The following is a 14,531-nucleotide window of genomic DNA, read 5'->3' as shown; positions in this document are numbered from 1 at the left end:
ACACAAATCTGATCATGTTCCTCCGTTGCTTATTCTCCAATGACTTGCAACTCCTTTTTCTTTCTTTTCTTTTTTTTTTTTTTGAAACAGGGTCTCCCTCTGTTGCCCAGGCTGCAGTGAAGTAGCACAGACATGGCTCACTGCAACCTCAACCTCCTGGGCACAAGTCATCCTCCTGCCTCAGCTTCCTAGAGTAGCTAGGACTACAGGTGTGCACCACTGTGCCTGGCTAATTTTTAAATTCTTTGTAGAATGCAGTCTCACCATGTTACCCAGGCTGGTCTCAAATGATCCTCCCACCTCAGCTTCCCAAAGTGTCAGGATTACAGGAATGAGCCACCATGCCTGGCCTGCAACTACACTTAAAATTAAAATTCAAAACTCAGCTTGTAAGGCCATACAACAATCTGGAATTTGTCTACTTTCTCAATTTGATGGTAAATATGTACTGCATGTATTCAAGAAAGACGTATGGAACATTACTGTTAGTAATACCATTATGTTTCAATTATCAATTCAAGAGAATATAAAAATGCAAGTGAGGCTGGGTGCAGTGGCTCACGCCTGTAATCCCAGCACTTTGGGAAGCTGAGGTGGGTAAATCACTGAGGTCAGGAGTTCGAGACCAGCCTGGCCTACATGGTGAAACCCTGTCTCTACTAAAAATACAAAAATTAGCTGGATGTCATGGTACACACCTGTAATCCTAGCTACTCAGGAGGCTGAGGCAGGAGAATTGCTTGAACCCAGGAGGCGGAGGTTGCAGTGAGTGCCACTGCACTCTAGCCTGGGCAACCAAGCGAGACTCCATCTCAAAAAAAAAAAAAAAGCAACTGAAAAGTCCTATTAATGTATTAATGTTGTTAACTGATATCATAATGTGAGAATAAAGAAGTTTATTGATGCTTATTCTACAATTATCATAATTGTCGAACCACTGCCTTTGGAATGCAGTTGGGGAGAATCAATGCTTATTACAAAAATTTTTTTTAAATTAATTTCAAAGAGTACCTATGTTTTCCCTTTAAAAAACAACTTTTTGAGACATTTAAATGGTTTTATTATTCCCCCACTTATAAAATGTTTCTACAAATACCATACTCCCTCAATAAAAATGATAATTCTTTACTTCCTTACATATCTTTTTTGATTAACCAATGTCTAGTTACACCCTTGGGAATGTATCACATGTATGTCACGTAACAAAAAAAAGTTAACAATTATTTTTCAAGATGACAAACCAATCTGTATAATGGCTATTATAAAAATGTATTGCAGAAGGTGGGTGCCTTCCTTCTCCCCCCAGAAGAGCCAGCTGCACCACCTCCTTCCTACTACTCCTACTTTAGTCATGTTCCCAGTTCTAGTTTCTATTCATGGCGGAAGGAAAAGAGATTTGAATCAGAAACAAGACTAAGGTTTTAAAACTGAACTATACTTCAAAAATGGAAAGCAACCAGAATGTTATAGAATCTGTCCAAGAAATGATGGGAATCTGGGAATCCAACATAGCACAGTTGAAAGCAGTGACTAAAAAAAAGTTACCACTTTTGTTAATATCCCACTGAACTAAGACTACTCAATTAACATGTAGAATCAAATTACATACGTAATTTTGTATGATTTTCACTTAATAACAAAACAATCTTTTCATCTTACAAAATCTTGACAAATATCAACCTGTAATCGTTTCATGTTTCCATTCTACAGTTATGCCATAATCTAACTATTATACTCCTGTAGAACATTAGTGTTGTTTTCAAATGTTAAGATATGAATTATAGTTACCTATTTGTTTCCTTAAATGCGATCATTTCCCTCATTATTAAATATGCACTGATCTATGGACAAAGGAAAAGGTATTGCTAAAAACAAAAACCCTGGTAACTTCTGCACTTCAAACAACTCTAAATAAAATAAAAGGACAACAGAAGAAACTAGTGAAAAATGTTATAAATGATGACCTTTTGAGAAAACAACAAAATGGTGTCAACAGTATTTAAACTTTCACTTTAAACTTTCTAATGATTTCAATTTGAACAACTGGTCCTCAGGAAGTAATACAATATTAGAGAAAATGCTTTATACACAAAAAAGCTCATCAAATTGTTAACAAGGAAAAGTTTACAATATGTTTATAAAACAGATACAAAAATGGATATATAATGTGGTCTTAAATATGTAAAAAAGTATAAAAACACAAGAAAAGCATATATTAAAATGGTAATTTATCCAGAACGGGAGGACTAATAAACTTTTTTGGGATTTTGTGTAATTCACAAATTTCTTGCAATTGGTATGCATTACTTTTACAATCAGAAAAGAAAAAAATACCTATTAATGTATCATCTTTTCATTTAGACTAGTTATTTCCTTGAAGGTAAAGATTCTGTCGAATTTCCCTCCATATCTTCAGCATCTAGTATTGTGCCTTGACAGCTACTTGTAAAATGAATTAATCTTTAACATCTGCTTTAAGGACCCATTCCTCTCTCCAGAAGTATCCCCTCTCCAAAAGTATCAACTTTTTGATTGCTGCTATAAGTTGGCATAAATTTAAAAATAAATTTTGAGACTAAGAACCACACTTGAATTCTTTCAACAATGAACTGTGATGAATGTTTTAGTCTAAGTAAAACATAAATAACCTTCGAAATGACAGCTATTTGAATTGCTCCAACACAGAGATTCTTTTTTTTGAGATAGGTCTTGCTCTGTCACTCTGGATGGAGTACAGTGGCACAATCATGGTTCACTGCAGCCTTAAATTCCTGGGCTCAAGTGATTCTCCTGCCTCAGGCTCCAGAGTAGCTGGGACTACAGGCAGGTACCACCACACCCACTTGAACTCCTGGGCTCAAGTGATCCTCCCACCTTGGCCTTCCAAAGTGCTGTGATTACAGGCCTGAGCCGCTGTGCCCAACGGATATTCTTTTTTATTCATTCAAAGAGATGATAAAATAAAAATGAAGCCAAAATATAGGTAGCAACGGTCAAGCAGTACTATAGTGAGAAACTATAGTGAGAACTGGCCAAAGATTTCTTTCAATGCAAGATTCTTGAAACCCTGTCTTAACATTCATAGAAAGATACTAATTTATATACAAAAATTTTGTTAATTACAAATGCTGTTACAAATGGATGAGATGGTAATTTTCTAACAGATTCTGCTTAAAGAAAATTCTGTGGTCAAAAATATTTATTCTTTTACCTTGCCTGATTTAGAAGTTCTATCAGGATGTGACTAAGGAAAAAGAAAATCTCTGGGGACAATGAATACCACCTTATTATTCAAACAGAGGAAGACCTACTCACTTCTTAGTTTAATAACATCTCAAAATCCAGATAAATTCCATTGTATAAATAATACTATGAAAACTCACTTGATATTACAAATTTTGACTATTTCCTATCTGGCACAACATAGCTGTTATTTTAATGACTATAGCTATATCCATAAATTCACATTTCCTCTATTACCACTTGTAACTAATTCTACTGTTTCACTAAGACTTTGTGCTCATTATCCCTTTTCTGTTCATACAGTTAAACTTCCAACCTTTAAGCTAAACATTAACCTTTTTAAGAGTAGAGCCTTTGCTGGGCGCGGTGGCGCATGCCTGTAGTCCCAGCTACTCGGGAGGTTGAGGTGGGAGGATCGCTTGAGCCCAGGAGTTCTGGGCTGCAATGCGCTATGCTGATCAGGTGTCCGCACTAAGTTCAGCATCAATGTGGTGACCTCCTGGAAGCAGGGGACCACCAGATTGCCTAACGAGGGGTGAACTGGCCCAGGTCGGAAACAGAGCAGGTCAAAACTCCCATGCTGATCAGTAGTGGGATCGTGACTGTGAATAGCCACTGCACTCCAGCCTGGGCAACACAGCGAGACCCTGTCCCTAAAAAAAAATAAAAATAAAAATAAAAAAAGAGTAGAGCCTTTTTTTTTTTTAAAGGTCTTATGGACATTTGAATTAATTTAAGATTATAGGCTGGGCACAGTGGCTCACATATGTAATCCCAGCACTTTGGGAGGCTGAGGTGGGCAGATCACTTGAACCTGGGAGTTTAAGACTAGCATGGGCAACATAACAAGACTTCATCTCTATAAAAAATATAAAAATTAGTCAGGCATGTCAGTGTATACCTTAGTCCCAGCTACTGGAAAGGCTGAGGTGAGAGAATCATTTGAGCTAGAGAGGTTGAGGCTGCAGGGAGCCATGATGGCACCACTGCACTCCAGCCTCGGTGACAAAGTGAAAGAGGTGACCCAAAAAAAAAAAAAAAGATTATAGGTGATGAAGCCCAGATGGCCCACATAATGGTTACAAAAATTGTTTACATGAGGATTAAGATGTGTACAAAGAGCAGAATATTTACCACTAATAGTAAGAAAACTGGTATGCAATGCAGAACTCACCTGAGTATAGAAGCCACTAGCTGCCTCTAGGAACAGAGAAAGGTTTGCCTGAACTTCACTCCGATTCGGATTTGCTCGATTCTTTGCCTGGCCTTGTAGTGTTGTGATCTGATTCTTAAAGGCGTGATTCCAGCTGAAAACAAAATGTAATTCTATTTGGTATAGCAGTGACTCACTGGGCAGACACTGGTCCCCCTGAGAACAAGAAAGAACTGTCTGTTATAATTATACCATACTAGACAGTAAACCTGCATTAAAGTTACTCTCATTTAAATAACTTCATGCTTCCCTTTGAAGAAGACTAGACATGCAGTAGAATCCAACTGACCTTAGTAAACACTTACCAAATGTTCGAATAATGAGATTGTGGCTTCAGCTATTAATCTTTTAGAACTACTAGAGTTTATTTAGGAATCCCAGTAGAAAATCAGAACAATAGTGGCAAGATCAAAGTAAAAATAAGGTATTAACAAATTTCTACATATTGTGCCAAAAGTGAAGGACTGTACCCTACCAAGTGACATGTATATGGGGGAGAGGGGAGGAAGATTTTGTAAACAGTAAGCCATATCTCTTATTTGCCCAAAAGTTATTTCCCAGAGCATTCAGTTTCACTGCTATTAAACAGTTTTGTTTATTTCTCTTCAAATTTGGCTATTTAAAATAAGAAACAATATAATGCTGAAATATGGCATATCAAAGTCCTATTATAAAATGCTTTTCATTAATCTAGTCATATATAGAATCAGTTTAAGTACAGTTATGATGAATATAGTCACTCTCTAATCTGGAAACCATAGTGGGAAATAAAAAACTAGAATAAAGGGAAGATATTTACTAGCTTGATTAAAGGAAACAAACACAGATAAGAGGTTTACAATTTACCTGCAAAGTACCTAATTCTCTATCAATATCAACTTCTGAGGCTCTAGCGCTCTAGGCTTTTTAATGATTTAGGAGGACAATCACTTCCCTCAGCATTTCTGATGACATCTTATTCTTGACTCTAACATCACAGGATAAGGATTTTGATGGTCATGATTTAGCTGTATTACTACTAGACTTCCTAAAAATATAAAGTATCTAAGACAGATGTGAATGATAGAAAAAAACTAACCTTCACCACAACTTAGGGTAATGGACATTAGTAAACAAAGTATTCTTAATTGATTTTTAAATTTCTATCAGGCTAATGTCCCTATTTCAATTTATAAGGCAAAGTCGTCCACAAAAGACAATTACTCACTTGGGAATCTGGTTATCTGCATTTCACCCCTCATTAGAAAGAACAAGTGGAAAAGTCTAAATACACAAAATCTTTCACTTTACTGGGGGTGGGGGGAGGAAATACTACCAATTTATTAATTAAAAGGAGGAACTTTCCTTATAATGCAAATACATTTTCCTGACACAGAAATTATAGAATCACGTTTACCAAAGAAAGATTTTTCTAAAGACTACTCTTGATTTTTCTAAAGACTACTCTTAAATCATTGCTTAAGTATAAGACTGACCACAGAGAATCCAAACACTCTTAGTATTTGAAATAGATATATTTGCTTTTGTGATATACCCTAAAAGAGCTGCTCTAATGACCTTAAATAAAATTCAACTCTAAACATTTCTTTTCTTACCTCCCAAGACTATATCTGAAATAATACCAATGACCAAATATCACAAATTCTAGAATTTATTTCCACTGAAAGAGCTTACTCTGCAATAGGTTGAAAAATAAATAACCAACCAAACTGTTTTAAAGTCTTGGTGAAATTCTTGATCTTACAGGGACTTCCCAAATGATAGATAATACTTACAGATCCTGTTCTACTTTCTTGTCTAAAGCGTATTCCAAATCAGTAACTAGCATTTTCTGGTACAGGTCCTGCAGAGCCTGCCTGGATGTCCAGACTTCAGCTGGACCCAGCTTAGAATCTGAGTAACAAAAACAAAAACATAGCAGTAGATAGATAAACTCCAACAGTTAAAACCATTACACCACACCAGTGACTCCTTCTTGTTCCATCCCCAAAGCAAAAGTTGCGCTAAATATATTCTATAGAATGCTGCAGAAGTTTAATACTACTGTATTTCAAATGACTTTTATCTTTTGACTAAGTCTGGTTTACAATGCTTTTGTTTTCAGTTTTGAAATAACATCACGAAATGAAAACGTCTTAAAAAAAAAAAAAAAGAATGGTTTGCCCTTTGCTTTTTGTTTGTATTTCTGCCTATTCATATAACAGGAAACTGTATGTCTCACAGTAAGCCACCCTATTTGGAATAACACACTGCCAAGTTGGCCTGCTTTCTCTCATACTGTATCTCTTTGTCCAAAGCAACTTTTTTTTTTTCTTTTTTTAAAGAATTCCCACAAATGTCCTTACAGAATTTTTACATCAGCTGACTATCCAGCAGTTGCTTTGGTATTCTGCCGTTACTCCTACTCTCAATATATTAACCCAATAAGCCAGGACAGTATTATTTTAATGAGTGGTAGACTGTTTTCCAAGATACTTTTGTGAGCAATCCACATCAGCCATTTAATGTAAACGAAGACTTAGAAGATTGGGATTAAACTGCTAAAGAGGTCAGATGAGAGACTGGGTATAGGATGTAATCAGAAAATCAGGCTATGACTACACATAATGTAAAATTGGGGCCATGCTGTCTGCCAGAGTAATGCAAGGCACATTTACGTTTGCGATCACTGGGATTATGATTGCTCTAACTGACAGTAAGCTCCCTCAGTAGGTGAACTTAATAATGGACTCTTCAATTATATATTTCCCAAAACTAGATGGGCTATTTAGTTTTGCTGCTACACAATGACATAATCTTCACTCTTCTTTAGGTTTAGCTATTAGTATATCTATAGCCACCACAATCCTATTTTGCAAAGAAAATCTCCTGGATTTGAGTTAATGCTCCTAAGAGTTTACAGGCTAGTAAGAATAGAGTTTAGTATCAGCTCCTTGTCCCCAGTTAAGTTTTTAATCACTAAATAATAGATTTAGTCAACCCTGCTTTAATTCACTTATGGCAAGAAAAAGAAGTGTAAAAGATTATTAATTCTCAACTATCAGACAGTCATTCAAATGAGTAGACTTATTATCTTGGTTTCTGGGCAGCCAAAGGTCTCCTATAAAGGTCAAACCCTAAGACTATTTACTAAGGTTGTTCAATGCCTAAGAAAAGGTAAATGATACAGATAGCTTGACATTGCTCCATGTTCTGTTTTCGTCATACAATAGATTATGTTTTCAATGCCAATTCAAGAGCATAATACAGTAGCTCAGAGCCGACATTGACATACACAATACAAATGATGACAATCTGTTAATAATGGGAAGAACTGAGGTGTTATGAGTAAATATATTAGCTATTCACCCCCACCCCCCGATTTTCCTTGAACAAGGTGACATGAGATTACCCGTGAACTCTTAGGACATTAGCCTAAAAGACTCTAGAGTTGAGAAAAAGACATTTCAATAGTCCTTTTCCTCTTTGTAAATCTTAGCAGGTATGCTGTTTAATTCTTTTTTTGTGAATTTCACTACAGAACTAAATTCTTCAAAAATTAGAGTAAGATTCACTAGTACATATTCCTCTTACATTTTAGGATGGCAAATGCTGTTATGGAGGGCATACTGATCACTACATACTTATTAAAATGTATTTTCTAATTTTGTATTTAAATGATTTACTCCTTTTTTTTTTTTTTTTTTTTGAGATGGAGTCTTGGTCTGTCACCCAGGCTGGAATGCAGTGGCGCGATCTTGGCTCACTGCAACCTACACTTCCTGGTTCAAGCGATTCTATTGCCTCAGCCTCCAGAGTAGCTGGAATTACAGGTGCAGGTCACCATGCCCAGCTAATTTTTGTATTTTTAAGAGACAGGGTTTCACCACGTTGGCCAGGCTGGTCTCAAACTCTTGACCTCAGGTTATCCACCCACCTCGGGCTCCAAAAGTGCTACGATTACAGGCATGAGCCACCATGCCGCTGTGCCTCATTCACTCCTTTCAATGGCTAAGTCTGGCAGTTATTTTTCCAAAAGACCTCAGCCATTATTCAAAGCAACAAAAATATGGGAGAACAGAAAGGCAGCAAGATAGCTCACTCAATTTCAAAGACTTTCAATAGAATTTTTCTGTAAATATTTTTTTCTGAAGGTTTAGTTAATTATAAATAGGAAAAGAACATTTTCCCAGAAAGATATTAGCCTAATACTGTAAGATATTTTGGTTTATATGGGGTATGTTATTTTTTTCTGTATGTCTTAAATCATTAATAAAAAGTTTCTTCATAACATCTGAGAAGGGAAAGAAAATTAAAATAATAATAAAAAGTTTCATTAAAAATTAAGTGATTATATAAACTAAATTAGGTAACATTCAATTCAGTATGCCATATATTAATATTATATGCAATTCTCAACAATTATTTAAGCAATAAAAACAATAAATATTTAAAGCAGACAGTAAATTATCACCCCTTCCGGCAACTAGGACAGAATTTAGTGCTGTGAGTAATAGAAGAAAGAAGATATCCTTCCATTAATTTAATGTACAAAATATGTTGTGAAAAAGAAATAAGCCAGCCAATACCTGTCATGTCAGCCTTCAGGACTTCTGCCTGCCTAGATAGGAAAAAAAAAAAAAAAGAATATCAGTTATAAACAAATGATGCCTAGCTAATATCAGTAACACTAAAAGTTAGGTGAAAGTATATACTACAATAAGGGTATACAGCAGCTATATCTGTGGCACTGTAAACACTTTCCCTGCTTTAACATCACGGTAGCACAAGGTCTTGGCAAATTAATGCCAATATTTAAAAGTTTAAGGACCCTTAGTGATCTCTTCTGCTAAGTAGAGTCCACTGTCTTGCTGTTTTCCTCCAAATGTGATTTACTTAAGATAATATTAAATGATACTCACTAAATCTTAAAAAATTCTCTCAATGCTGCCAAAAAACCCTACTATGTTTCCCAATTCACTAGTCACCAAAACTATTTCAAATTTCCTCTCTTCTCAAGCTACTGATTCCTATGCCCTTTCCACATCCCCAAATGACAGTTCCATACCTCAGGGAAAACAAAACAATTCCCACCTACTAAATATGTACACATTTATACAGCTTACTTCTTACTTTTTCTTGTTAAAACACTAGAGGTACTGCTCCTCTCATCTGAGACCAATAATTCCACTTAGGTATGTTCTTGCAAACCCTTCTTAAGGACTGACTGTTCCTTTGATTTACCCCTCCCCTTTCAATAATTTTGAGACTTCCCTCATTCATCTGAATCCTTCTTTCTCTTCAGCATTTTAACATGTTCAAGTATCTCACACATTTTAAAAACCTTCTGCCCCATTTTCCCCTCTAGCTGCTGCCTCATTTTTCCCTTTCAAATTCTTCAATGCCTGTGCTCAAGAGGTCCAAAACTGAACTCAAGACCCATCCCCATCCCCTATCTCTAGTTCTAATGTTTTTTCATCTTAACAAATGCATCATAGCTTTCCAGTTGTGGAAAGCAGAACCCTGGAAGTCCTCCATGACAACTTTCTCCTAAACCCCTAACATCTATCAACTCCAAAAAATGTTATCTACTAAATATATCTTGAATCTGTTGATTTCCTTTCATTTCTTCTTCAGCCACTCTCATTCAAGAACCATCCCTTGGCTTTGTTTTCTACACTTCATTCTTGCCCCACTACATTCTGTTCTCCCAAGAGCTGTCAGAGGATCTTGTAAAAATGCAAATCTGATCTAGCAACTGTCTCATTAAAACATTTTAATGACTTTCCACTACTCTGAGGGTAAAGAACAAAACCTAAACTGCCCCACAATATTTGACAGTCTCTGAACTCTACTTCCACTACTCTTCACTCCTTGATCTCTGTGCTCATTTCTGGACTTCTGGACTGGACTTCTAGTTTCTCCAGTATATCCCTGCTTCTTTCATATTAGGGGTCTTTATAAAAGACTCTCTATGCTAGCAACACCTCTTCTCCCTTTGTCTGCTTAATTACCACTCATCTTTATCTCAGTCAGAACATTACTGCTTCAGAAAGCCCTACCTGAACTCCATCTAGATTAAGGATATTCCTATTTTATGCTCTCACAGCATTTGTAGTTTTTCTTCATATTACAGATTTTAAGAATGCTCATCACAATTCCTTGTCTACTAGCACAGCACCATGCACACAACAGACACTCAATAAATATTTTTAATGAGAGGAAAAGTACAAATCAGGCTCATCTACTCTATTTAAGGAGGTAGGTACGTAAACTTAAAAGCAAGTTGTTGTTTTTATTTTTATTATTTTTTTTTTTTTGAGAGAGAGGGAGAGAGAGACTGGGCCTTGCTATGTTGCCCAGGATGGGCTTCAACTCCTGGGCTCAACAGATCCTCCTGCCTCAGCCTGCTAAGTAGCTGGGCTTACAGGCACATGCCACTATGCTGGGCTGAGATTTCCATTTTAAAAAGTGAACTTTTAACATGAAAGCTGGAGAATATTAAGGTTTTAAAATTTTTATTGTAAATATTGTTTTCTATAATTTATTAAGTATTTAATGTCAACTGTATTAGGTTGGTGCAAAAGTAGTCATGGTGTTTGCCATTCAACATGGCTTTGTTTTCTGTTAAAGGATCAGATGGTATTTTACGATTGGTGGGCCATGTGTGGTTGTCTCAACTCTTGAACTCTGTCATTTAACATGGCAAAACCCGAAATTACCTTTGCACCAACCTAATAAATTTAAGTTTCGGCTGGGCACAGTGGCTCATGCCTATAATCCCAGCACTTTGGGAGGCTGAGGCGGGCGGATCACGAGGTCAAGAGATTGAAACCATCCTGGTCAACATGGTGAAACCCCGTCTCTACTAAAAATACAAAAAAAAAAATCAGCTGGGCATCGTGGCGCATGCCTGTAGTCCCAGCTACTCGGGAGGCTGAGGCGGGAGAATTGCTTGAACCCAGGAGGCGGAGGTTGCGGTGAGCCGAGATCGTGCCATTGCACCACAGCCTGGGTAACAAAAGTGAAACTCCGTCTCAAAAAAAGAAAAAAATATAAAATAAATTTAAGTTTCATTAAAATGTAAACGAGATCTTTTCATTCTCTTAGGCTTTAAAAGATATTTACACCTTTTTTTTAAAAAAGTTAAGCTTTCAAACAACAGAATCACAATATGGTGCTAAGGAAGGTAACCACAAGTCCTATATGAAAACTAGCAAATAAATGAACAATACTAAACAAATAGCTACACTTAGTCATAAATGTAACATCACACCAAATTCCATTATCCATATAGCCTGGCTTCACTCTTAACTTCAGGTGTTAACTTTTCCCATTAAAAATCATACACATTTGCAAAGCTGTTGGCTAATGCCTTTAAAACTTAAGATTATACAATAAATAAAGCATACCATATACCCTTATCCTACCAATGTCACAACTGTTGCTCCTCCCCTGAAAAATTCTATTGGAGAATACTAATTTATAAACCTTATACTGAAAAAGCTAGGGTTAATTAGGTACCTTTACTAGATTCAGTGAATGATCTTTCATTCTGTCCCTGAGTTGCAAAGTTACAAAGGATATACTTTACTGTGCTTACCCCTTTGTTGGCTAAAAATTCACACTCAAGTATATACAGGATATATACTTAGGATCATGCATCTAAAGGTTGTTTTCTCTTTCCAAACATGATTTGTTTTATATAGATGAAAAAGCAACATTTCAGTATACTATCATCCACCTAATGATATTACCAACTCCCAGTCAAAGATTATATGGAGTATATAATAGGAACGTAATTTACAAATAATCTGCTTCTTACAAGCTGTCAGGTGATGAACTATAGTTCTTGCAGATTCTGGAGCAGGCTTCCATTGATAAACAATGATCTAAAATTTTACTCCATATTTTTAGCATGCTATAATCTGTCCAAGAAAAACTGTAAAACTAAAAAGTCAAGCACTAACAGAAATATAAAAATGTCACAAAAACTATCTGACAGAAACACTAAAACATTTTGAAATTCCAGCTTTGATTCTTCAGTATGACAAGAGTAGAGATGCTCATTTCTGTGCAGTTCTTTCCTAGGTTCTAAAAGAAGTACAAGGTAATGACTAAAATAACCTTGCTAAATTGAATTGATAAAGATAGCTAAATGGAAAATATAACAACCCTATGGGATAGCTATGATTATTCCTGTTTTATAAATGAAAACATTGAAGCTCCGAGATATAAAATAATTCTTCCAGTCATAAAGTAGTCAAGAACAATTAGGTACAAATTTTGTTCTTAAATGACTCCACAAAACCTAAGTTATTTCTACTGCTTTTAAAGTAGAATAACAAAATGATATGACATAAAAAGCTAATGTGGGCTTATTTAGTAACATTGACATTGCAATCAATTAGCCTAAATTAAAAGATCTGTTCACAAAGGAAATAGATTATGTCTGAAATTTTTATCAAAAAGACTACAAGAAATAAATTTTATACTCAAATGCAGTGGTCAGCTTGTGAATGAAATTCCCTTTCCCCTGGATCTATTTTTGTGAAGACAGTTTTACTGGAACACAGCCACACACATTCATTTACATGTTATCTATGGCTGTTTTCAGCTACCAAAGCAGAGTTAAAGAGTTGAGGCCGGGCGTGGTAGCTCACGCCTTTAATCCCAGCACTTTGGGAGGCTGAGGCGGGTGGATCACCTGAGGTCGGGAGTTCAGGACCAGCCTGACCAACATGGAGAAACCCCGTCTCTTAAAAACAGAGAGTTGAGACAACAACCACACATGGCCCACCAAGCCTAAAATATCTACTGTCCGATCCTTTAACAGAAAAAGTTTGCCATCTCCTATGAAAAGAATGAGAAATAAAATGTCTTTAAGTTTCCAAAACAAATTATGGTTATGAGGAATCATCAACAATAATGTCTTCAGAGTAAAAGTTTGTTTTTATCAGTTAATATCTTAATCTTATCACCAAGAGGACGATCTTAAAAAATACAGTCTCATATAATTAGAAACAGTACTTGCAGGCCACGCTATGTTTTTGACAGAATCAACTGGCAAACTCTTTAAAACAAAGTTTGGTTTATATACTATTATCCACTAACTTTTTTTCTGTATCCCCCAAATACCCATTTAGACAGGCGGGAGGGTTAAGCTAAGAGTTACTGCCTCATAAGAAGAGGGGTCTCTATCCTCCTACTCCTAAGCAATTATTAGCTTTCCTTTTAAAAAACAGTGTACAATATATGAGAAATCAAATCAATGGATATGTAACCTAATATAAATGTTTTCATAGATTGCACAAAATTGGCTATACCATTATTTTACTTTATAAAGAAAAAAATATAGCCCAGGCATAGTGGCTCACGCCTGTAATCACAGTACTTTGAGAGGCTGAGGCAGGAGGATCACTGGAGCCAGGAGTTCCAAACCAGCCTGGACACCATAGGAAGACTTCATTTCTACAAAAAATAAAAAATTAGCTGGTGTAGTGGTGTGCACTCATAGTCCCAGCTACTCAGGGGCCTGAGGTGGGTAGGTGGGAGGATTGCTTGAGCCTACGCATTCTGAGGCTGCAGTGAGCCATGATCGTGCCACTGCATTGGAATCTGGGCAATAGAGTGAGACTTTGTCTCCAAAGAAGAAAAAAATACTATATCTCAATTGTTCTATGGATTTGTTATAAAGAACATCAATGAATTAACATTACAGTTTACAGTCAATGCTTATACAAAAAGGCAAGAATTTTAAAATGTTTTCTCTTGGTAGAGGGTATGGCAACATGAGTTTCTTTTAATTCTTTAAGCTGAAGGAATTAATGAAAAAAAAAATGAATGAACCAAGAATTAAAATCACCATGCTTTCAATAATAAAATAACACTATTAAATATAGCTATCAAAACATATTGTCTTAGTTATTAAATAATAGGATAAATTAAGGAATTCTATCAAGCAATTAAAAAAGTCATTAAAAGATTGAATAAAATATGCAACACTCAGTGACAGCCAAATGTTGGAAGCTAATAAACTGAAACAATAAATACTATTGGTATAATCAAATTCTATAAATACATTTAATGCATTCTA

The 14,531-nt window shown here is 35.8% G+C and overlaps 1 protein-coding gene across 13 annotated transcripts in view; it reads right to left on the bottom strand.

The window, feature by feature from the left end:
* The window catches only part of SMG7 (SMG7 nonsense mediated mRNA decay factor), an 81,670-nt gene that overhangs the window by 32,530 nt on the left and 34,609 nt on the right, over positions 1 to 14,531 (bottom strand). For all 13 annotated transcript variants that reach the window (XM_012444357.3, XM_012444362.3, XM_012444360.3 and 10 more), the window contains 3 exons: positions 9,025 to 9,056; positions 6,232 to 6,349; positions 4,418 to 4,550 (listed from right to left, as the gene is read on the bottom strand). In XM_012444357.3, coding sequence (XP_012299780.2) covers positions 4,418 to 4,550; positions 6,232 to 6,349; positions 9,025 to 9,056 — 283 coding nt within the window. The remainder of the gene's footprint in view (positions 1 to 4,417; positions 4,551 to 6,231; positions 6,350 to 9,024; positions 9,057 to 14,531) is intronic.

This window comes from Aotus nancymaae, unplaced genomic scaffold, assembly GCF_030222135.1.
Source record: "Aotus nancymaae isolate 86718 unplaced genomic scaffold, 86718_ANA_hifiasm-v0.15.2.pri h1tg000108l, whole genome shotgun sequence".
NCBI classification, from domain to species: domain Eukaryota; kingdom Metazoa; phylum Chordata; class Mammalia; order Primates; family Aotidae; genus Aotus; species Aotus nancymaae.
The sequence above is the reverse complement of the archived record's forward strand: the minus strand, read 5'-3'. Positions and strand labels throughout refer to the sequence as shown.